This window comes from Henningerozyma blattae, chromosome 8 (assembly GCF_000315915.1).
Source record: "Henningerozyma blattae CBS 6284 chromosome 8, complete genome".
Classification (NCBI taxonomy): domain Eukaryota; kingdom Fungi; phylum Ascomycota; class Saccharomycetes; order Saccharomycetales; family Saccharomycetaceae; genus Henningerozyma; species Henningerozyma blattae.
The window spans coordinates 122,225-144,694 of NC_020192.1; the positions used below are offsets into that span (position 1 = coordinate 122,225).

At 30.0% G+C, this 22,470-nt stretch overlaps 8 protein-coding genes across 8 annotated transcripts; 4 read left to right on the forward strand and 4 right to left on the reverse strand.

Annotated features, from left to right (window-relative positions):
* Nucleotides 1-221: 221 nt before the first annotated feature.
* On the reverse strand, nucleotides 222-3,971 carry TBLA0H00600 (uncharacterized protein; the record flags this gene model as incomplete). The annotated part of the gene is made up of 1 exon (XM_004181822.1): nucleotides 222-3,971. One exon carries the CDS (start codon nucleotides 3,969-3,971, stop codon nucleotides 222-224), a length of 3,750 nt encoding a protein of 1,249 aa, XP_004181870.1.
* Nucleotides 3,972-5,183: 1,212 nt separating this feature from the next.
* Nucleotides 5,184-7,310, reverse strand: GTB1 (Gtb1p; the record flags this gene model as incomplete). Its single annotated transcript, XM_004181823.1, has 1 exon — nucleotides 5,184-7,310. One exon carries the CDS (start codon nucleotides 7,308-7,310, stop codon nucleotides 5,184-5,186), a length of 2,127 nt encoding a protein of 708 aa, XP_004181871.1.
* Nucleotides 7,311-7,741: 431 nt separating this feature from the next.
* TBLA0H00620 (uncharacterized protein) lies at nucleotides 7,742-8,467 on the forward strand (the record flags this gene model as incomplete). Its single annotated transcript, XM_004181824.1, has 1 exon — nucleotides 7,742-8,467. One exon carries the CDS (start codon nucleotides 7,742-7,744, stop codon nucleotides 8,465-8,467), a length of 726 nt encoding a protein of 241 aa, XP_004181872.1.
* Nucleotides 8,468-9,164: 697 nt separating this feature from the next.
* BUR2 (Bur2p) lies at nucleotides 9,165-10,448 on the forward strand (the record flags this gene model as incomplete). Its single annotated transcript, XM_004181825.1, has 1 exon — nucleotides 9,165-10,448. The coding sequence occupies one exon, from the start codon at nucleotides 9,165-9,167 to the stop codon at nucleotides 10,446-10,448; it is 1,284 nt and encodes a 427-aa protein (XP_004181873.1).
* A 333-nt stretch (nucleotides 10,449-10,781) lies between these two features.
* Nucleotides 10,782-12,032, forward strand: SPR28 (septin SPR28; the record flags this gene model as incomplete). Its single annotated transcript, XM_004181826.1, has 1 exon — nucleotides 10,782-12,032. The coding sequence occupies one exon, from the start codon at nucleotides 10,782-10,784 to the stop codon at nucleotides 12,030-12,032; it is 1,251 nt and encodes a 416-aa protein (XP_004181874.1).
* A 629-nt stretch (nucleotides 12,033-12,661) lies between these two features.
* RAD9 (chromatin-binding protein RAD9) lies at nucleotides 12,662-16,597 on the forward strand (the record flags this gene model as incomplete). The annotated part of the gene is made up of 1 exon (XM_004181827.1): nucleotides 12,662-16,597. The coding sequence occupies one exon, from the start codon at nucleotides 12,662-12,664 to the stop codon at nucleotides 16,595-16,597; it is 3,936 nt and encodes a 1,311-aa protein (XP_004181875.1).
* Nucleotides 16,598-16,850: 253 nt separating this feature from the next.
* ADR1 (DNA-binding transcription factor ADR1) lies at nucleotides 16,851-20,786 on the reverse strand (the record flags this gene model as incomplete). The annotated part of the gene is made up of 1 exon (XM_004181828.1): nucleotides 16,851-20,786. One exon carries the CDS (start codon nucleotides 20,784-20,786, stop codon nucleotides 16,851-16,853), a length of 3,936 nt encoding a protein of 1,311 aa, XP_004181876.1.
* Nucleotides 20,787-21,360: 574 nt separating this feature from the next.
* AHA1 (Aha1p) lies at nucleotides 21,361-22,407 on the reverse strand (the record flags this gene model as incomplete). Its single annotated transcript, XM_004181829.1, has 1 exon — nucleotides 21,361-22,407. One exon carries the CDS (start codon nucleotides 22,405-22,407, stop codon nucleotides 21,361-21,363), a length of 1,047 nt encoding a protein of 348 aa, XP_004181877.1.
* Between the last annotated feature and the right edge of the window lie 63 nt (nucleotides 22,408-22,470).

Consider the following 22,470-nt stretch of genomic DNA (forward strand, 5'->3'; position numbering starts at 1 on the left):
AAAAATTATGTAATACATAATTGAAAAAATAACCGGTTATATTGAAATAAAAGATAAAAAAACAGTTTATAAGGGCGATAATAATAAAAAAGTAGAAAATTTTCGTAGTATGCATGGAAATCTATTGGGTATAGTATGTTAATTATTTCCTATAAAAAATAAGAAATAGTGTGAAATTTTAGAAGTGGATGCAATGATATATGAGTGCCATCTGTTCAGTATTATTGAATTACTTCACTTAGATCGAAAACATTTCCTGCCAATTCAGTGGTATTATCGCGAGTAGTTCCAAGAATTCCTTCCAGATCGGCAAGGGCATTTTCACTAAAAACACCATTTTTTGTGAATCTCATATTTTCACCAGCAGCTTCTACTATGCTGTGTCTACGTCTCCACATCGAGCCGTTCTCTTCGTCAAAATCTTCTAAACGTACAGGTGCAGTTAATGATGCCAAAATATCAGCGTCAGTGCTTAACATAATTTCAGCGTCACTAGAGCCATTTTGATTGTTGTTAGTCATCATAATTGATTCAAGATTTCCAGAATTTATACTCTCACCATTAAATGCAACAACCCCACCTAGGTTAGAATGATCATTATCATTATCAGTATCTAAGTCCAGTAATGTATCGCCATTATTTTCGCCAAGAAGTTTATGAATGTCTTCAATGCCCATACCTTTAATACTCTCTTTACGCGCAGTTGATAAACCAAGGTTATTAGATAAACCGTTATTAATATCATCTTGGCCTTGTGGATTACCAGCTATTGAATCATTCAAATTACCTAAGCCAAACTCGGTAGGATTAAATAGATTATTTTGATCACCAAGTAACAAAGAATTTTCCGTAGATAATGCAACTGGAGTCATAATAGTGTCCTGTAGTCTCTGCTTCTCTTTTCTATCACGCTCTCTTTTCAATTTTAGCAATTTCTTCTTCTTCTTAATCTTTCGTCTTTTCTCTGACTCCTTTCTTTGCTTTTCTTTAATTTTATCAATTCTTCTTCTTGTCTTGTCATTCCCAATATAGCCAATTGGAACCTTTCGTGTGCTATTAGCGGGTAGTAAGAATTCATCTTCAAGATTTGAGGCACCCTTGTTACGGAAAGCAGATAAAGGAACTTTTGGCCTTTTATACCAATCAGACGTCGATAATGACTGTATGTTCGCTTCTTCGTCATCATCTAGTTCACTCATATTTAATAATTCGTTCAGGGTTAATTCATCACCGTCTTGATGTGTTGAGGATGCTGCATATTGACTATTTTCATTCGGAGTACCTGCATTGGTGTCATTTTCATTGCTTGATTCTGATTTTTCCGCTTTCATCAATTGTTGATATTCCTGTATTAATGGATAAAGGGATTTTGTGGATAACCCATCAATAATACTAAAGGGTTTATTTTCCGTATCCCAAGTTCCCAATTTTGGAGGTTTTAAACCAACTACATTAGCACTAACTATTTCTTTGGCTTTAGTACCGATACTCTTATTTCTAGCCTCAGGTGGTGGTAGATTGGTGTCCTCATCAGTAGTTTCATCATCGACATAGACAATATTTTCATCGGAGTCAGGTCTTTCATGAGAATCGTTAGTCGACATCAGTTTAACACCAGAATCGTTGTCAGAGAATACTGATGATGATGATTCACCGTCAGATAAATTAAAGTAAAAAGAATCAGGATCTAAGTCATCAATGTCAACAAAAACATTAGAAATAGCACCGTTGTCATTAGAAACATCGGATACATCATACGAGCTAAATTCATCAGAAGATATTTCATCATCAATATCTGCCAATGTTAAGGATATACTATCGGAGGAGGAAGAAACTGTTTCTGTATCAATTCTGGGAGTATAGTTTTTTTGTGAACTAATTTTTGAAGAATTATCATCTGATTCATCATCTGATGCCAACCTTGCTTCATCCATTAAAATATTATCGTCATTAGAGCTTTCATAGTCTTTCTCAAAATGCATGTTATTTACTGATGAAGTTAAAGCAGCACTGGAATTGTAGGTGTTACTGTTAATAACATTATTATTTAGAAAATTGCTGTCATGATTTACTTTATATATAGTCTCCTTATCATCCATATCGCTATCATCACTATGGAAGAATACTCCAAATATGTAATCATTACCATCATCGTTTAAAGATTTTTTATTTTTCTTGCGAGTCTCTTTCAATAATTTTCTTCTTTCTTTGATTTCCTCATTTTCTTTTTTCTTAGCGACAATCCTTCGTATTTTCTTAATTTTATCATCATTTAATAGCTTTGGCAACTGAGTACTTAATCCTAATCGAGGTTCTGTGCCATCTTCATAATAATAAAGATTTGAAAATTTCGAATCTTCATAAAAGGGCATTGTTAATTCCATCATCAAATTACTATTTCCCTCATTATCCTCTTCATTTTCATCATCAATGTCATCTTCATACATTCCATTTAATTGTAAAACATTATAATCATCAGTGTAAATACTTTCAACATTGGAAAGAATTTCGCCTTCTTCTTCATCTTCTTGGCTTTTGCTGCTATTATCGGAAGAAGTCATATCCCAGTCATCAGGATCAGAGCCTTGTTCATGAACGCTACCATCAAAGGATAATTCATCATCACTTCTGAATTCAGTAACAATATTCTTAGTTTCTTCATCTAATATTGGAGAATCGTCATCATCACCTGTTTCAAGACCTGTGTGTTCATTGTCTGTTTCATTAGAGGACACAGCTTCATTGTCATTATCAATAGCGTTAAAATATTCATCTTGATCAATATTATAATCAGAATCCTCATCAGAATCACTGTTCATAATAGTATTATTTATTCTTTTCATTTTTGAATCATCCAAATGAACCTCTTCACCAATATCCTCAGTAGTATCTACTGGTATATCTGAATTTGGCATCAAGTGTTGCTGATTTTTATGTTCAGAATCATTAATTTCATCTGAGAATAGGGATGAAGCTATTGGTGCTTTGCTGGGAGAAGAATTTATATATGAATCGCTACTTTTCATTGGTGCATTATTTCTTTTCATGACAGATAAAGCTTTCATTGCCTTCTTTTTCCTCTGAGCACGTAATTTTACAAAATTCATATTTTCATCTTCTGAACTATCGGAACTATAAATGCTACTTCTATCATCACCACTATCTTCTTCGTCTTCACTAGAATCGTCACTTGAATTATCCACATCAACCTCTATATCGCTTATATCCTCATATACGTCTGAATCATCTTTACTAATACTACTTGTGCTGGAATTTTGTAGTGTGTTATTTTCGAGTTCAGCTTCATTTTTTGGAGTCGCATTGTTTTCAGCAAGAGATATTATTTTGGAGGATTCTGTTTCTGAAGTTACTTTATCATAATCATCATCTTCAGTATATTGTCTTAATGTTGAGATGCTACTTGATGTAGGAATTTCTTTCAAATTATCAAGCATTATAGGGGCTGCTATTTGTTGGGTATTAGGGGTGTCTTCTTTTTGTATAAGTTTACTTTGTTTACCTGTAGAATTATCCAGGGATTTAGTTGCAACCCTATTATCATTTGTGTTATTTAGAAATTTATTGTCAAGTATGGATTTGTTGGCAATCCTCGAATGATCTATTGAAAATTTTTCATTCTTATCATCATTATTTAATTCTTCCTGTTCATCTTGAATTGAGTTTCCAATAGTAACATCAACATCTGATACCACATGTGTGGTGTCAGTTATAGTTGTAATAGGTTTTTTCGATAATGACGATTTTGATGCAGTTTTTCTACCCAATGCAGTATGCTTATTGGATAATTTCGAGCCTAATAATTTAGTGGTATCATTTGGTATCGTCATTTTACTATTTGAAACCGCCTCAGGACTATAAGGTGAAGATGGTATTGCTTTCTTACCACTTCGTTGCCTTTTACTAGGGCTTGAAATTATTTTTTTGCGAGGACTTTTCTTACCGGTAGACATTGTATATTGAATAGATAATATTATTAATGTTTAATTTTTAATGTAAATGTGTATGTGATATGAATTAGAATATTGAAATAGGTATGGTAAAATTGAAATAATTGAAAAACTGCGTATAATGCGAATTTAATATTGTATAACGGAAAGAATAATAAAACTAATGATACAAGATTTGTTCTTCTGCTAAGGAAGCAAATTTATTTTAAAATGTTATTTTTTTTCTTTTTTTTCTCTTGCTATAAAAAAATTTGTTAGAATGTCTTTAAACGGAATAAAGAGGTCTCTTGAATGCTTTGATATCGTTGAATATACGTTTGTTATTCTGTATATGCAAGCGATCTATTTTTTTTTATTTTTAATATGATAAATATTTTAACAAATGTCTAGCAAAGTCTTGATATCGAATCATAAACAAAGGGGAAAATTTTTTTTAAAGTTAGAAAATTTGAAAATTTAAGGAAAAATTATTGAAAAATTATTGGAAAGTTATTGTCAGATTTTTGATTAAAGATTAAAAAATCCTGCTCAAAATTCAACACTGGAGCTAAATGTATAAAAAGGAATAAAGGCAAAGTAGTGATACTCGAGAATGACTGAGTGGCTAATGTGATCTGCGTACTAGATTCCTTGACTTTATGTGCTTTGAAATATACAGATCTGTGTCCAAATGAGAAAAAAAAATGTCGGAGATTTCCTGCAGCTTAGAATGAAGCTAGTTGATGTAGTCTGTATTAATTTTTGTCTGGTTATATTAATGGATAGCAGATTATTGTTTTATAGGGCGATAAAAAATAAATGGCTATTGTTAGCAACACAGACTAAATGAGTTTTCCTCCGCTTAATATCACTCTATCTCGTAACTTTGATCCTACAGGCTGAGGTTGGAAAAGAGATAAGGATAGTAATATTTTGCTATTTTGTTAGTTTATTTCACAATTTAGGTTGTTGGATTTGCCAAATTTTGATAAATTTGTCCAATCGAAAAATGGAAAAATAAAACGAAATCCGAATTTTCACATTAAAAGAAAATTGATGCTCATCTCGAAATTTTTCAAATTTTAGTTTTTTTTTCAATTTTCAATTTAAAATTTTCAAATTTTTCAGGGCCGAAAACGGATATGTGACAGAAATCTGCGTGTCACAATATCTCTTTATGTTAATAAGTTATTTTTTTTTTTTTAATGACAATTATTTATTTTATACAAAACTATACTATACATCAATTTTACAGCCAAATGGACCTGTGACGTCGAAAACGTAATGACATTTTGTAGTTTCTTGAACACTTTTCAATTGGAATTCATCACTGCATGTGAATATCACTTGTGCAGATCTTTGTGGACCATTCCAACACTTGTCACCACTTTGGTAGGTTATTGTTAGACCATTGTTTAATGAGTCTAGGGACCCAAACAGATAATCTTGTTCTCCAATTATTTTAGACTCGTTAATCAAATGATGAATGAAATCATTACCGTTATCATTTGTAGTGGCATATTTTAAACGTAAATAATTTACAAATTTCTCCTTACGTTCCATTGAATCTTGAATGTATAATTTGGAGAAATAACCGATATTAACTGTATTTCCATGTAATTTATTTTCAATCTGTTTAATAGCTCCTGATTGTGGATTGAAACAAATTTCATATTTATAATTATCAACGATACTTGTGATACAATTATTGTTTGGTAAATTTTCCTTTGACATCAATTGATTCAATTCTATTAAAACCAATTGATCAGCATCATTGTTTAATAGTTCTGATTCGATTTCTCTTAAACGATCTAATTGAATCCTTTTCTCATTTATTTGATTTTCAATTTCTTTAATTTCCAATTCGTTTGCAGTAATTTCCTTACTTAATTTTTCTAGTTGAAATTTATCATTAGATTTTGTTAAGCCACTATTAAATTTATTAAATAACCAATTAATTTTATTTTTAACGGTATAATATAAGTGATAAATAATTTGACCGTTGGAATCGAAGCTTGATTGCATATTTTCATTTTCATTAATAATACCTTCGTTTAAAATTTGTGGTATAACTTTATATAAAAATTGTTTACAATTTTCTAATTGATCTTTAAAGTCGTTGGATAATTCAATTTCTTTATTAAATTGCTCCATGGGGTATAAATCCAAATATTTTTTATATGAATCTACAGCTTCAATGACTCCTGAATCTTGAAAATTTACGTTGTAATTATCTTTAATATCTTCCATGATATTTCTAAACTTAGTTAAATAAGGTAATACTTTAGAAGTATATTTAAATTTAGAATCAATTAGAATGGGGACAAAATTTGCCTTCCCCTTTAAATATTTTGCATCATGAGCTTTCTCCAATGTATCTGGCGAATTAATCATTTGTGGTATTTCTAAATTATAATAATCCAACATTTGACTTAATAATTCTTTATCATTAATAGGATCGACAATCAAATCTTGGAAATCTTTATTACTTCTTGTAATTTTAATGAATTTGAAAACATTTTCATTAACTACTTTATCATTTAAGGATTTAGAATACGAATGTGATAATTCATCAAGAATTTCGAATAAATTTTTATAAGATTGATCAAATTTGGCTAATTCATTAAAATATTTGATCAAATCTTCTTTAATTAAAGAAATGTTGAAATTCTTATTATTTTCATAATTGTAAAAGATTGGATTACTCTTTTTCAAAATATCTTGATAATTTTGTCTTTGTTCAATGATTTTTTTGTCAAGTAATTCTAAATTTCTTTCATGCGATGGAATGTCCATTAACAGTTGATTAATAGTTGACTGACTTGTATTTAATTCTATCAATGGTGATATAACATTATTATCATCCAATAATTTTTTCAATTTATTAATCCCAGATTTATAATTCGCATTTTCTTTTGAAGAGATAGAATTATAAATCTCATTCAATTCATCACAAGTTGAACCTGTATACGACACATGAGATGAACTCAACAATTCATCTGAACAATCACAACAATCACAAACACCATCACCTACTTTATCGTTTGAGATGTACCTTGGAATGAATCCAATATTTTCACAATAAAATAGACTTGAGTTTTCTGTACAGGATCCAGTGCCTGGTTCATCTGATCCATCAGGACAATCACAAATCCCATCATTGATTTGAGACGGTAGAATCTCGATTGACTGGTCACCAAGACAATTCCATTTACCATGTTCGTTTAACTCGACATATAAGTGCTGATCTTCAGGAAAAACCCCTATAACTTTACTTTCTGGAACTTGTGAATCTATTTGAGCCCTTATTGTGTTTACCAACAGAAGTGGTAGCCCTGTACCAAGCAAATTTGTTGTTTTCATTAATGAATGATTGTGCTTTGCAGTTTTATGGCCTGAAAAAAACGCTTCTAAACTAAATATACTATTATCTGAAATTATACTTATATTGTACATGATATATATATATATATATATACTGTTTTTATTTGGCAAATCTCAAAACATTCCTGAAATTCTCCGTAACATAACCCTAGGTCTCTAAATACGTAAGCCCTGAAATCTGGTGTAACCCCGGGAAAATTTCTATCTCTTTCAGTTTCCCTTTTAGGTAGGGTCAACACGGAACTGAAGTAGGTAAACCTAATAATATAAAGCAAAAAGAAGACAGTTCATTGTTGGATATATGAGAATAATAGTAATTGATGATAAAAATATTATTAATATAAATCAAGTATTACAACATCAAACATTTTAAAATCAATCACAATTTAACAAATTTATCAATCCAATATATGAACTTGGAATTCAATCAGACTAGAGTGGAAAACACTGCTAAAGATATGGCTGGTACAAGAATCCCATTGGAACGGACGGTATCGACACCTGTGTGTACTCGAAGAAATAATAATACTAGTGCAATGGCTACAAGAACTGCTAGAAATAAGTTGTTGTTACCAGGTGTACATCCACAGATGTTGATGAGAGCTCCTTATCAGAGTGGGAATTTACTTTATAATAAGAGAAATGGTATTTCGATGAGGTTATCATCATTAGATGTTTTATTAGCTCGTCCAAACTCTAGAGTTTCTTCTCTAACACAACATGCAATACTCCCCACTACACAACATATGAGTTCAATCAAAGAAGATGTGACTAACACAACCAAAAATATCCCACGACATTCTCCGATGTTAAATATCCCTATTCATACCTCTACTGATGATATATTGTCACTTTCACTCTCACCTTCTACAAATTCGAACTCCAACTCTGTATTTTCTAATGAATCCCCAAACTCGTCCATAGAAGATCTACATTTGCATTTGAATTTGGATCCGTTAAACATTCAAAAGACTAGACAGAAACAAACAAAGATAACAACTCCTACATCGGTATCGGAGAAGGCAGCATTATTTGAGAGATTGATATCTCAAGTGGATTCTTCTCCAACTTTAGATACACCTACTATATCAACAAATCTTTCATCGGTAAAAAAAAAGTGTCTCAACGATATTTAAGTGAAATCCAAAAGATGAATTCTACACAACCTCATCCTAATGTAATAAGACAAGCATCTACGATAACCACAAGTCTTTCATCGGAATTAGATGATATGAATTTAGATAATACTTCAATTGAATTCGATATGGATTCCATTAGTGATACAAATTCAATCTCACAATTAGAAACACAACTTACGAGCCCCAGGAAATATAGAAAATCCAAACTACAAGCAGTTGTGGTGGAAGACAATAAGATCACGTATCAAAAGATTAAGCTGTAACAAAATATAGAGACACATATACCCTCACCTCATTGCAATTCACTAAACATTACTTTTTTTTTTTAAATTTAATATGCATTAGTAACTATTTACTTTTTTTTTTTTTTGTCTCTCTGTTTAAAGCAAAATCTTTACTTTAGTTCACGTTATATATATATATATCTTATGGTAATATGTATGCTTAACTATTATTGATATCTATCTATCTATCTATCTGTCTATTTATTTTATAATTTGATTATTTCAATAACAGTTGACTATTATAATGATTATACACGGCGCTATCATATGCATTCGCTATATTTTTCTTATAATACTAGAAATGAAAAAAAATTAAGATGCGTTCCTACATTAAATAAAATATATCATACATAAAAAAAACAACAACATCATTATTATCCATAATAATAACTTATGGCAGCAAATCAATCATGCCTGCTACTCCGACTAGACCCACTGCTATTACTACGAAATTACAAACGCCCAGCAAATCAGGAAGTATTACGCCAAGAAGAACTGTGAATTCTTCATTGAATTCTGCAGCATCTTCTGCTTCCAATTTACAAAGCATGGCAAGTAATACCCCTTTAAACTCATTTAATTCAAGGTTATTTTGGCCTGACATGATAACTTTACCTGAAAATAAATGGTGCTTTGACGTAGATAATATCATTAATCGTTTAAAGGATTCAGAGTCACAATCTTTATCAATTAAAAAAAATATGGAAAAATGCTTAATATATTTTTATAATATGAAGAAAAAATTAAAATTATTTGATCATACTTATACAGCCTCATGCATTTTATTTTTCAGATATTGGTATGTTTATAATTTACCTCCAAACATTATTGATTGTATTCATTTATCACAAGCTATTTTAGTTACTGCATGTAAGACAATGGAAAATAACAGGCCTGCAGAATCTTATGTTAATTCAACTTGTGAATTTATTGCTAAGGACATTTATAATGGATCCAATGTTAATATAGATAAATTGAAATGGGAAACAAAGGATAGATTAGTTAATAATGAAAAAAAAATATTATGTCAATTTGGATTTGACTTAAATTTAGATAATCCAAAGGAAATTATTGAAGAAATTTTTAATGGATTTTATAGATTTAATAGAGATTTTACATTAACTGATGATTTCAAAAAAATATTTCCTAAAATTATCCAAGAAGCCAGAAATTTTATCATTCAAGCAATAACTCAACCTATATCTCTATTATTCGATGGCTATACATTTATTGTAATATCTTTGATATATTGTGGATTGCAATATAAAACTTTAATTGATAAGGATTTCAAATTTCCAAAAAATTTCTTTAAGGATAGATTTCCAATAATTTTGCACTCAATAGATTTTGAAAAAAAATTCCAAGATTATAAATTAATTGAAGAAACTTTTTTTGATTTGAAAAGTAATAAAAAAGATAAACTAAGCATTAAGAAAGAGGATATCGAAAGTCTTTTACAAGAAGATGATGATTTAGAAGAGGACTCATCCGAACAAAATCCAAAAGATGATCCTTATTCTTATGAAAAGATTAAATCAGGTATAGTTAAACAAGAATTATTAGATCATACCCAAGAAAGGTTGAACCAAATGTTGCAAAATACAATAAATGAAAGCAAAAAAAGAACGAGAAATGAACCTTTTGCTGAAAATGATTTATTAGCAAATAAAGACATTAAGAGGACAAAGATATAATGCTGAGCCTGTTTATCAAGTAATTATTATTATTATTCTATCCAAATGAATTTTTTTTAAATTTTGCTAAAGAAAAACTTTTCCCCAAAAAGATCTAATTTTTCCGTAAATTTGTAATAATAATGGAAAATTAAATATTGATTACTTTGTGTCACTAATAACTTTAGAAAATGAATTTTGAGATCGAATCATGAAAATAAAAACAAAAATATTTATTTTAACTGAATATTGACCTTTGATGACCCTTACTTTTATGAGTTTTATTTATGGTAAATTATGAATTTTCAAATAATTTATTGAATACTAGCAATTCTTAAATATACCTGAATAATAATGACAGTAATTCAGAATATTAATTACTCAAATTTGAATACCGGAACTTTAAGACTACAAAAATCTGCGAAGAAGGGTGCCAGACTATGTATAATGGTATTGGGTGATAATGGTACTGGGAAATCAACTTTTTTAAATAATTTATGTAATGAAAACATATTTCCAACCGTAAGACAAGTCAATTATTTAAATACATTAAATGATTTAGAAATTGATGAAAAAAAGTATGAACCAATTACTGAAACTATTGAAATTGTTGAAGAGGAAAACACTAAAAAGATAACAATTACATTAGATGTTGTGTTATTCCCATATGCAGGTTATATGGTGGATAATTCTATGGCGCCAGGCTTAATTAAAAATTATCTGGATGAACAATTCTACAAATTTCTAAAAGAGGAAAAAAGAATTAATCGTAAGAAATCTTTAAATGATACAAGACCACATGTTTGTATTTATTTTTTAAGAGCAACTTCAAGGGGTTTAAATGAATATGATATTAAATGCATGCAAGAAATTTGTAATAAAGTAAATATCATTCCAATTATTAGTAAAGCTGATACTTTAACTGAAGATGAATTAAGTTTAAATAAAAAATTGATTATGGACGACATTAAAAAAAATAATATTAATATTTTTGATTTCCAAGATGATTCATTGGAAGGTACATTGATCGAAATTGATAAGAAGGAAATTTCCATAACTGGTGAATACATTTATCCAAGTACTTTAATAAATGATCTGTTACCGTTTGCAATCATTTGTGGCAATCAAATTATCAAAGATGAAAATAATAATTTAATACATATCAGAAAGTATCCATGGGGTCAGGTGGTAATTGAAGATCGATCCATTTCAGAGTATGTATTATTTAAAGGGATATTATTAGGGTCACATTTACAAGATTTTAAGGACACAACGATTAATATTCTATATGAAACATACAGAACCAATAAATTATTACAAGAAGGTACAGATGGTGAATTTATCGAAAACCCTGAATTACCGTTACCAATTTTAACTAAGAATAGCATCTCTGGATCACAGTCACTTTCCAGATCAGCATCTAGGCCACAATCGAGTAGGTCAAGGTCACACCCAAGATCAGAGGGTAACACTGACTCATATCAAGGTAATGCAACTAATGATACGGAAACAGTTAAAGATTTAGAGGAACAAAACAAGCTATACCAGATGAGAATTGAGGAGCTTGAGAAAAAGCTAAAAGAATCTGCAAAATTAGGAATTTAACGATCAAAACTTTGTTTTAATGTTACCTTTTTCTCTTTATTAGTTATTAATAATATGATTTTCAATGGATTTTTATGCATAGTATAATATATATACGAAGAAATTGAATATTCTTATCATATTGGATGGCTCATTATTTAACTAGTATATTATTGCGCATAACCCCAAATGTAGTGTGCCGTTATTTCATTAGTTAATGGCTTGCTATAATTGTATGTTTTTACCTTTTTATACTGAAAAACAAAGTCCAAACTAAGTTACTTTGCTTAGAAATGTAGAATATAATTTAACTGTTTTTCGTGTCGATACAGTTAGGTTATCTTTGGTATATAATTAGATAATAATTAATAGCGTAATTTAACAAAAAAATTTATTATCAATTATTGGATTGGTGTTACAAAATTTAGTGGAGTTAGCTTTTTTTTGTTGAGGATTTCTCTACAATTTATAATTTTGAAAAGAAAAATGATATTTCAACGAAAGCCGCTAAATAAAAAACTAGTTAAGTAAAAAATATCAGTGCCTATATTAAAAGTGCAAAAAACATGAAATTTTATACAACGCTAAAAGCATTAGATAGCTCTTCATTAACCTTATTTAGGGGGGACTTATAATTATTTATCTGAATAATGTCAGATGATGACCAAAGAAAAAGTAGTTTAACCGATGATAATTTCTCCACAGATCAGGTTATTCAAGAAACTCCGGTAGCTGAAAAGCTTTTCCCAGTTAACAAACAATTTTTCAATGATTCATATAGTAAAGATGGATTAAATTTAGATAAGGGGGCTTCTGTAAATAATATTGGCTCATCAAGGATTATTACGAGTCCCTTTCAAAATCCTGCTAAAGCTTTGAATGCCTCAGAAATGTTTCCAAATTTTGCGGCTAATGATAACTCCATTTATGAAACTACAAAAATTGATGAGACAACCGTAGACGATGAAAAGATTTTGGATGATAATAACCAGCTAGTGATTAATATCGATGAAAAAATTACTTCTCAAGGTACTCCAAGAAATACGAAGACCCAACACATTGTTCATTCCGATATGATATCAAAAGAAAGCATGTTACTAAATGAAGATAATACATCTAAAAATAATAATAATAATAATATTCAGCCAACGGCCACAACTAGTCAATCTCACAAAAGAACTCCTGATCGTAATAGGATACAGATCTTTTTTGAAGATAATAATAAAATCAATGATAAAACCAATAATAATGTTATAAATCTATCTAGCATTGCCAAACATATAAATGATGCAAATTCTAGCCCCACTAGTGGTGATACTGTTGGACTAGTAAGGGAAGAAGCCCTTTTAAAAGTTCCCCACAACAAAACTCTACCAATAGATAGGCAGCCTAATATAAATTCAAATAAGCCAGAGCTCCGACACTCTCTTACTTCGTTAAATGAAACACATTCTAAAGCAAAAATTATTTCTACTAAGCTTGGTAACAGCATAGGTCTAATAGAGCCCGAAATATCACCATTAAAGCAAGTCAAAAACCATGACTATCCTGTGAGCAGAACATCTCTTGAAAATCTACGAAAATCTGATATCAATGCTAAAAATTCAGTAGTAATATCCCAGGGAAGTAACGCCGATAATTTTTATGATGGCCCCTCTGATGCCAATGGTAATGAGTATGTCTTTTCCATAGAAACCCAGGAAAATGTCTTATCTGATAAACAAAATAATATAAATTTGAATGAAAACATTATTATATCATCATCTTCCTCTGAGAACAGGGTTATTAATTCATTGCAAACTCAGCAAATTATTTCTAGTGATAATATTTTTATGGACAATAAATCTTCTACTAAAAATGCTAAGGGGATTTTCTCAACCTCTATTGTGTTTAATAAATCGAGTAATACAATAAAAGAAAAAACTGGTGTTATCCAATTAGCAAATAATGCATATGACACACAACTTTTAGAAACTCAAAAAATTAATTCTAGTGAACAAGCCAAAGAAATGATTGAGGATTTTCCAACAAGCGAACTATCAAGAGTTGAGTCAAGTCACTCGCAAGATAAGGTAAATGAAACAGAGACACAGCCCGTTGGCAATCAAATTATCGGTGTATCTAATAAGGATCACTTACAAGAAGGACAGAATCTTGCTTTTCAAGAAAGCCAGGCAATCTCTCAACAAAAAACACAAGTCATTTCACAAGATATAATACAAAATAATTCTCAGTCTTTGACTCAAACAATTAGGTCAGTAAAAATTAATATGGATTTCCAACCAATATCTCAAATAACTGAAGATGCTCACAAACAGCCAATTGAGGTGGAGTCTACTGGTATCTACGACACAAAGCAAGAAGCCATAACTCAAGAAATTGCAATAGAAGATAATAATCTAAATACTATTCAAGATGAAATTTCTGGTGAAAATTACAGTAATAGAATTGAGGTTATTCCAGTTCAAAACCCAAATCTCACTTTAAGTTCAGTGATTGAAGTTCCAGGCACTAGTCCTTCTTCTAAATTCAAAGAAGCACGTTCACATATAAATGATCAAGAATCCTCTCCGGTTCATAATATAGGTAGAATAGAAGTGAATGACCTTCCAATGTCTACTCCACAGATATTTATTCCACAAATATCCAGAAATCAAACAGAGTCAAATTCTGATAGTAATAACTCTGTTGAAGAAGATAGTACTCAAGAACTCCCTGAAGTAGAAGATGAGAATCAGGAAAATATGGCTGATAAATTGCATAAAACTTCTACCTTTGGTGATAGACAACCATCTCAGTATATTATTCATGAATCACAAGAAGTTATTACAAATAGACGAAAATTGAAACGAAAAACGACTGAAGTAGCTAAATATTCATTGGAAGATAACCCTGAACAATTTAATACAACTCCAAGAAAGCATTTAAAGCGTGAAGCAGAACTACAGAATAATGAGGAAAAGGTAAATGTATTTAATGACAGTAAGGAAAGTAAGTCATTCCTTTCAAATACTCCTGAACTTAAGAAATTAAACATGGAACCTGACTCATCAAATATACCCACAGATATCAAGACAGAAGATAATGGGTATCTATCGGAAAATGATATTAAGTTTTCCACTGCAGTTTGGAGTTTATTTGAAAGAGATATGAACTATTACCCTGGTCGGATTTTAAAAGAAATATCTACAGATACTGTTCAGGTTTCTTTCGGATCTACTTTTGAAATATCTACTGAATTTGCTCAATATAACGATATTTATTATCTAGATATTAGAATAGGAGATATTGTAGTTTCCAAGATGATAGATTATGAAGTTGTTGGCTTAGAAGCTTGTCTTAAAGAAGATAATCAAAATATCATTCGTTGTATCCGAGGTTATGATACTGTTCATCTCCAAAAATATCCTAGAACAGGGAATGATAAAATAACAATCAAATATTTATCAGACATTCATATTGATATTAATCATTGGGCTAGGAGGCCTAAAATAATTCTGGGTAATTTACCACATACACGTAAAAACGCTATGGAAGATGTCAGGTATCCTATTAGGGGAAGGCATAATACATCAACACATTCTCCAAGAAAAAGTAGGCAAGGTACTCCAAGAAAAAATCTTAAAATTTCAAATGAAAGGATTGATTCTTCCTTAGGTGAGATGAAAAATTACCGAACATTGACTAAACTTGATATATTTATTACTGAATCACTCAATAAATTTAAAAATTTGAAAAAAAACATTTTCGAGAATTGTTTATTTTCTATGTCAAAGAATGATTTAAATGATGATAATTTTAAAGGAGTTATTAAACAGTTTGGTGGTAAACTTCTTGATAATGATAATTTTTCTACATTTTTCATGTATCGTCGAGAATTATCTATTAAGAGTAAATTAAAATGGCACGAATATGATCTTTTTTTAACTTGGGAAAAAAAATATAAAGATATTAAATTTGTTTGTTCATTTTTCTGGAAATATCAAAGAACTCAACGATATTTGGAAGCTTTAGCTTTAAAATGGCCTATTTTACATCCTAATTTTATAATAGAATGTATTAAGCAAGAACGTTTATGTCATGAATCAATGTTTAAATATTTGTTGCCATCAGGTTTAAGTGCTCGATTATCTGATAAAGAAGGTATTGAAGTTATTAAATCTAATAATATTTATCAATTTTATTCGAATTATATTAATAATTATAAAATTAATGAACAAAATTTTGCAATGAAAGATATCATGGGTGAATATTATGTTTTATTATATGGTAAAAGTGATTGGAGTGATCTTTTTACTTTTTTATTTGCTTGTTTAGGAATTGAAAAATTATTTCATTTAGAAAATCATGATCTTAATTTAATTAATAATAAAATTATTGAAATAATTAATACTTGTAATATGAAGAATAAAAAATTATTAATATTCATTGATGGAGGTAATACTGGACTTTCTAATTGTGATCTAGAGATATTAAGACAAGAACTAATTGATATGACAATTAAGTCAAATATTACTGTTCATGTGGAGGATAAAGAATGGTTAGTTCAAACTTTGATAAATGAAGATACAGGTTTTGAAAGTTAATTATGCAGTTAAATATCTAATAGATTAATGTAAAATGTATATAATAAATAAGTTAATGTAATGTTGAATACAATAAATAAGTTAATGTGCAGTTTAAAAATAAAATATATATTGAAAGACAGAATAAACAGAATTGATAAGAATGAATGTAGGATGAAATAAACAAAAGCAAAAGAGGAACAGAAAAAAAGAAAAAAAAAAAAAAAATAAATCATTAAAGTGTTCGTTATTTATATATCATTTATATTTAAGTTTAATTTTCATTTTTCCAAAATTCACCCAGTTGAAGGAAATCAAGTTCCATTCTCTTTAAAAGATGACAATTAACAAAATGTTCGGAGACTCTTTTCAAAAGTGTGCTTGTAATAACAATATATTTACCTGATAATTGATATCTTTTTTTAAAATTATTTCCCATGGAATAATTATCATTTTTAAATTTAGAAATTTTATTTTCTAAATTTGAATTTCCAAATAATTGAGATGAAAAATCATTAATATTTAAAATATTTGGAGATTGAGATCCCATTGAATCTGATGAAGTTATTGGAGTATTCCAAATATTGCTGATATCTACATGACTTTGTTCCGTGTGCATGTCTAAAAAGGAAGAGTCATTAAATGAATTTAAAAGAACATTATCAATTAACTCACAAAGTTTATCGGTATTTAAATTAATTGGTTGATTTTCTGAATTAGTATTATTAGTAGTAGTATTTGTATCCCTATTAATTGTAGAATTAAAATAATCAAAATCATTTGGATAAGTTTTTGATAAAAATGGAATTAAAATATCATTGGCGAATTTTTTCAATTCAATAAATATAAATAATAATTTAAAATTTGGATTTTGTTCAAAATCTAAAAGAAATTTAATTATAATTAAGAAATTGAAATAATAATATTGAACATTTAAAACTGATAATTTATATTCTATTAATTCTTTTGAAGCTAAATTTTGATCAATTTTAAATAATCCCATAATATTTTTAATTGAATATTTAACAGCCACTAAGAAATCATTTAAAAATGAAAAAGAAGAAGAATCCATTTTAATAATATTAAATTTTTTAGGATTTAAAAAATTATAATAAATTTCATAAAGTTTATGGTTTCTAATAATTTCAGTAATACCTGGTAAAAATTTTTGGAAAAAACTCATTGTCATTAATCCATTTCTTAAAATAATTGTATCTTGATTTAAAGTAGTGGAAGTTAAAATTGGATCTAAAGTATAATCTATTAAAGGATCGAAAAAAGTTAAAGATGGTTGTCTTTGTAAATTTTCCTCTAATTTGGAATCTTTTACTTTACCTAAAAATACAGAAAATCCATTCAAATTATATTCATAAAATAAAAGACAAGTTCCTAATGATTGTGGGATTGAAGTTAAACCTCTATTATTTAAAAAATAACTTTGATATAATTTTTTAAAACTAATTGGTTTAATTTTTTTTGTTAAAATCTCATTATTTAAGAAATTATTATTTGTAAAAGATAATTGATTCCAAAAATTTTCATCTATGGGAATAAAAATATTTTCAATATCAGTATCTAATAATAAAGAATTTTCATTTGTTAACTTAATATTGAAAAAAATTTTTAAAAAATTACAAATCTTGTAAATTAACAGAAAACTTCTAATTTTAGATTCAAAAATTAAGAATTGGAAAGTTGAATTAAAATTTTTAATAATATTACAATTTTCATTATTAAAAGTAATTGAAGATAAAAAATTAACTTTTATAACAGAACAAACCGCTGATAATTGTTTTATCATAATATCAGTATTTTTAGATTTTGTCTTTTCAGCGAAAAATGAAAAAGTGACACTTAAAATTAAAGATTGTGCTAACCAAAGATGATTATGATTTTGACTTGAATCTTTATTTTGAGTTTTGAATTTTCTAATCTCTAAATAGACATGCAATATTCTTCTGCTGATTTCATATAATTCCACAGTAGTATTATCACAACCTCTTTTAAACAATGAACCGAATGCACACATGAATAAAGGTAAGATGACAATATTTGAATATTTGAAATCTTCATCCAAACTATCTTGAGACAAAGAAGAAGGTGAGGAAGAAATTTGATTATCATTATCTTCATGAATATAATTAATAAAAGAATCTAAATCCATTTTTAATAGGCTTGGATTAATGAAAGGATGATGAGATAAGAAATGAGTTTTGAATTGTAATAAGTAGTCATTTAAATCTTGTAAATCAGGCAAGACTAAATGTTTTAAATGTTCGTTATTTTCATTAGAAGTGGTAGTGGTTGTAGTATTATGCTGATTATTAGTCGAATAAACCATGGAATAGTAATTTAATGCAATATTTGCCATATCATGAAGTCTTTTATTGAAAAATGTTATGTTATTATTGGTATTGTTATTGGTAAAGTTATTGTTGTTGAATGAATTTGAATTTAAAATTATAGTTTGATCATTAAAGGTTGGTGATTCTACACCATAAAATGAATAAGAATTCATTATATTTGTATTTTCATAATCTGATAAGAAATTTTGAATAAATGAATTTGGTAGATCAAGAGGTAATTGTATGTTATTATTATTGTTGTTGTTGTTGTTGTTGTTGTTGTTGTTGTTGTTATCGATATTGTTATTGTTATTATCGTTCGTAATGGTAGTAGTGTCATTGTTTGTATTTTGTAAATTTGATTCTGGAGATATAGAAAAATCATTATTATTAAACAAAATTGAATTTGAATTTATTATATCGAAAAAAGTATCCAAACTTGAACTTGAAGAAGATATTTGATTTGTAGCAGTAGCAGTAGTAGTGGTAGTGTAATTGTTTGGTTTCGTTGTAGTGTTTGTGGTAGCCACTTTATTTAACCAATTAGTAGTGAATGGATCTAATTCTAAATTATTCTTGTAATTATTTTTAAATAAAGTTTTAATATTTGTTCTATTATTTGTATTGTTATATTTTTGTTTATTATCAGGTAAATCTGAAAATAATTCATATGACAACAAAATATTTTCCTTGACGTAATCGATGGGAGATAATTGAGGAGTAGAAAATTGGATATTATTAAATTCATTAGAATATTCATTAAATTGAGTTGATACGTTGATGTTATTTGCAGTAGTAGTATCTAAGTCAGGTGGATTAACAATTGTATTGGCATTGGCATTTGTGGTTGTGGTTTTGTTTGTATTGATATTGGAATTGGGATTTTTCCAATATTCATTCAATTGAGCCACGTAATTACCACCAGTTTGAGCACTAAACGAAGCTCTTCTTGTGAAAAGTGGATCGCCAAGAGAAAAATTTTCTAAATCCAAAGAACTTTGAGCTGAATCAGTAGCCTCTTGAGAAATGGTAGAGCCATTAGAGAGACAGTTTGGATAATCATTTTGAGATGATGAATTTGTTGAAGCTGTAGTCGCACTCGCAGTCGTACTAGCAGTTATGGCAGGTCGAATTTGAATCTTCGTATCAACTTTCAAATTTGAAGTTGTTGTTTTTCTATTTTTACTCTTTGTAGATTTAGAATTTTTGGAAGCAGTTGTGGAACGTCTCTTGTATGATTGACCTATATCACCTCCATGAATCTTTTGAGCATGTCTAATTAATAAATCTCTACGAGTGAAATTTTTAAAACATAAATTACAAAGAAATGGTTTTTCATTTGTATGAGATCGTTTATGACGAGTCAGATGTTCTTGACGAGCAAATGCTCTTTTGCAAAAATCACAAAGAAAGAGTCGTAATTTACCACTTGGAGTGGTTCCATTAAGTGTAAGATTATCTGGTAAATCTTGGAATTTCTTGTTAATCTTGGAATTCATTAGATTGGAAGGACTAATGATCTTGTGAGGTTTTGAGTTTGTGGCATTTGCATTTGCATTAGTGACACCGGAATTTGTGTCGCCCAAATTCGTGACACCTGGCACCGTTTTCGGCAGATGAGTCTCCGAGTTTTCGCGTTGGCGCTGACTTTCGCGTTTTAGGGGCGGCCTGGCCACGATTTCCAATGGCCTTGGAGAAGATGAAGATGGCGGCGAGCACGTGGCTGTGCGAACTGTGGTGCTATTTGTAGCCGTGGCACTGGCAGTTGTGGCAGCAGCTGTGGCTGTGCGAACTGTGGCACTGTCACGTGCACTGCACGTGCCTTCGACACGTGGGGGGCGGGCAGGCGGGCAGTCGTGGAGCATGGGGGGGTGGATAGAATAGTATATGTAATTATGGCGTGGGTCTGTACGCGCGCTTCTAGGGCGGGGAGAAATTGGCAGGCAAAGGCGGGTAACGTGTCATCGTGGCGAGATGGGCCACTGGCGGCGTATGGGTCCAGTCTTATATAGTATCGATGCTGTTGTCAGGATCTGCAATTGGCATGGCATGTGTGGTGTCGGGGCGGTCTCGGCCGGGCCGGCGTGACCGGTAGGCCGCCGCGGGGTGACCCGAACGGGACAATGCCGATTTGCCTGAATTGTATTCTCCAGTTCTTTTTTTCTGGCCGGCTCCGTTGGCCCGAGATCCGGATAGTTTGAGCACGTGATATACACGTGTTGACTAGACGAGCGTCGTGTGTCACGTGCACGATGTCACAAAATCGATAATTGCAAGTGTCACGCCACAAAATGTTGTTTGTTTTTATCTTTTCTTTTGTCTGTTTTGTCTCTTGTTTGTTGCTGAGGGCACGTCCATTTTACCTACATAATCTATATGCTTGCATACTGATGCCTATACATATGCCTATGCTTATGCTTAGTTCTACAGGTTTGCTATCTATAACACTGCCCCAAAACCAAAAGTTATCTTTAATGCACGAACATAATAATTCTCGAAATTATCCAATACACGTTCTTCTTGACCCACGGGAACGCCTTTCCAATTGGCTTGTAATGTAGTCTCATGATGTTCAGGAGATTCGTGTAATTCCACCGATAACATACTTCCATCAAAATTCCAATCACTTAATTTCCATTCCATTTCAAGTATACGTTTTGTGGAATCCAATTTTTTCACTTGGCACAAAACGTTACCACCAAATAATCCAAATTGGTCACCTTCAACAATGATTCCCCCACTAGAGCATTTGGAAAAATCTGCAGAACCTCTACTCCAAGCCATTATACGTGGTTTTTCAGTTAATGCTAGGAATAGATCATCACCAGATGCATTGAATCTTGGTTCCACATGTAAAGTGGTTCTATTACCAACGTTTGTAGTCGTGGTGGTGCTGTTTGTAGTTCTGCAAGTGGTGTGATCGGATTTCACATCACGTGCCCTGCTTTCCCTCTTGGCACTGGCATTGGCATTGGCAAAACTTTCGTGTTGATTACCCTTTGTGTATTGAGATTGAACTTCTTGTTCCGGAATTTGAATATCATTTCCATGTTCTGTCAATAAATCTTTACCAAATCTTTGGAAAGCTTGTCTTAATTGAGGAATCAACTTCTCTCTAATTAAAGGCTTGACCTCACTCAATTCTTTATTTTCTTTATAAATACTTAACATGAATTGATAGTCTTCCACTTCACTATCAAATGCCACTTCGGGAATAGTAATACTGCCTTCAAATGGTAATTTACCACTAACATGGCCGCGAATCATAGTGACAATCTTTAAATCGAATAAGGAAATCACTTTACCCTTACGTTGGTTGACTTCACAATCACCATCTACTTGTGACACTTTAGAAATTTCACAGAAATATTCTTCATCTTGGCCACCAATTTTTAATTTGGTTAATTCATTTTGGAAATATTGACGAGCCCAATCAATACAATTCTTATCAACCCAGTGCCAATTATTTGGATTTAATACTGCCATTTTTAAAGTTGAGAAACAATAATAGATGTTTTTTCTTGGTCTTTTTTCCTTTATTTCTTATTT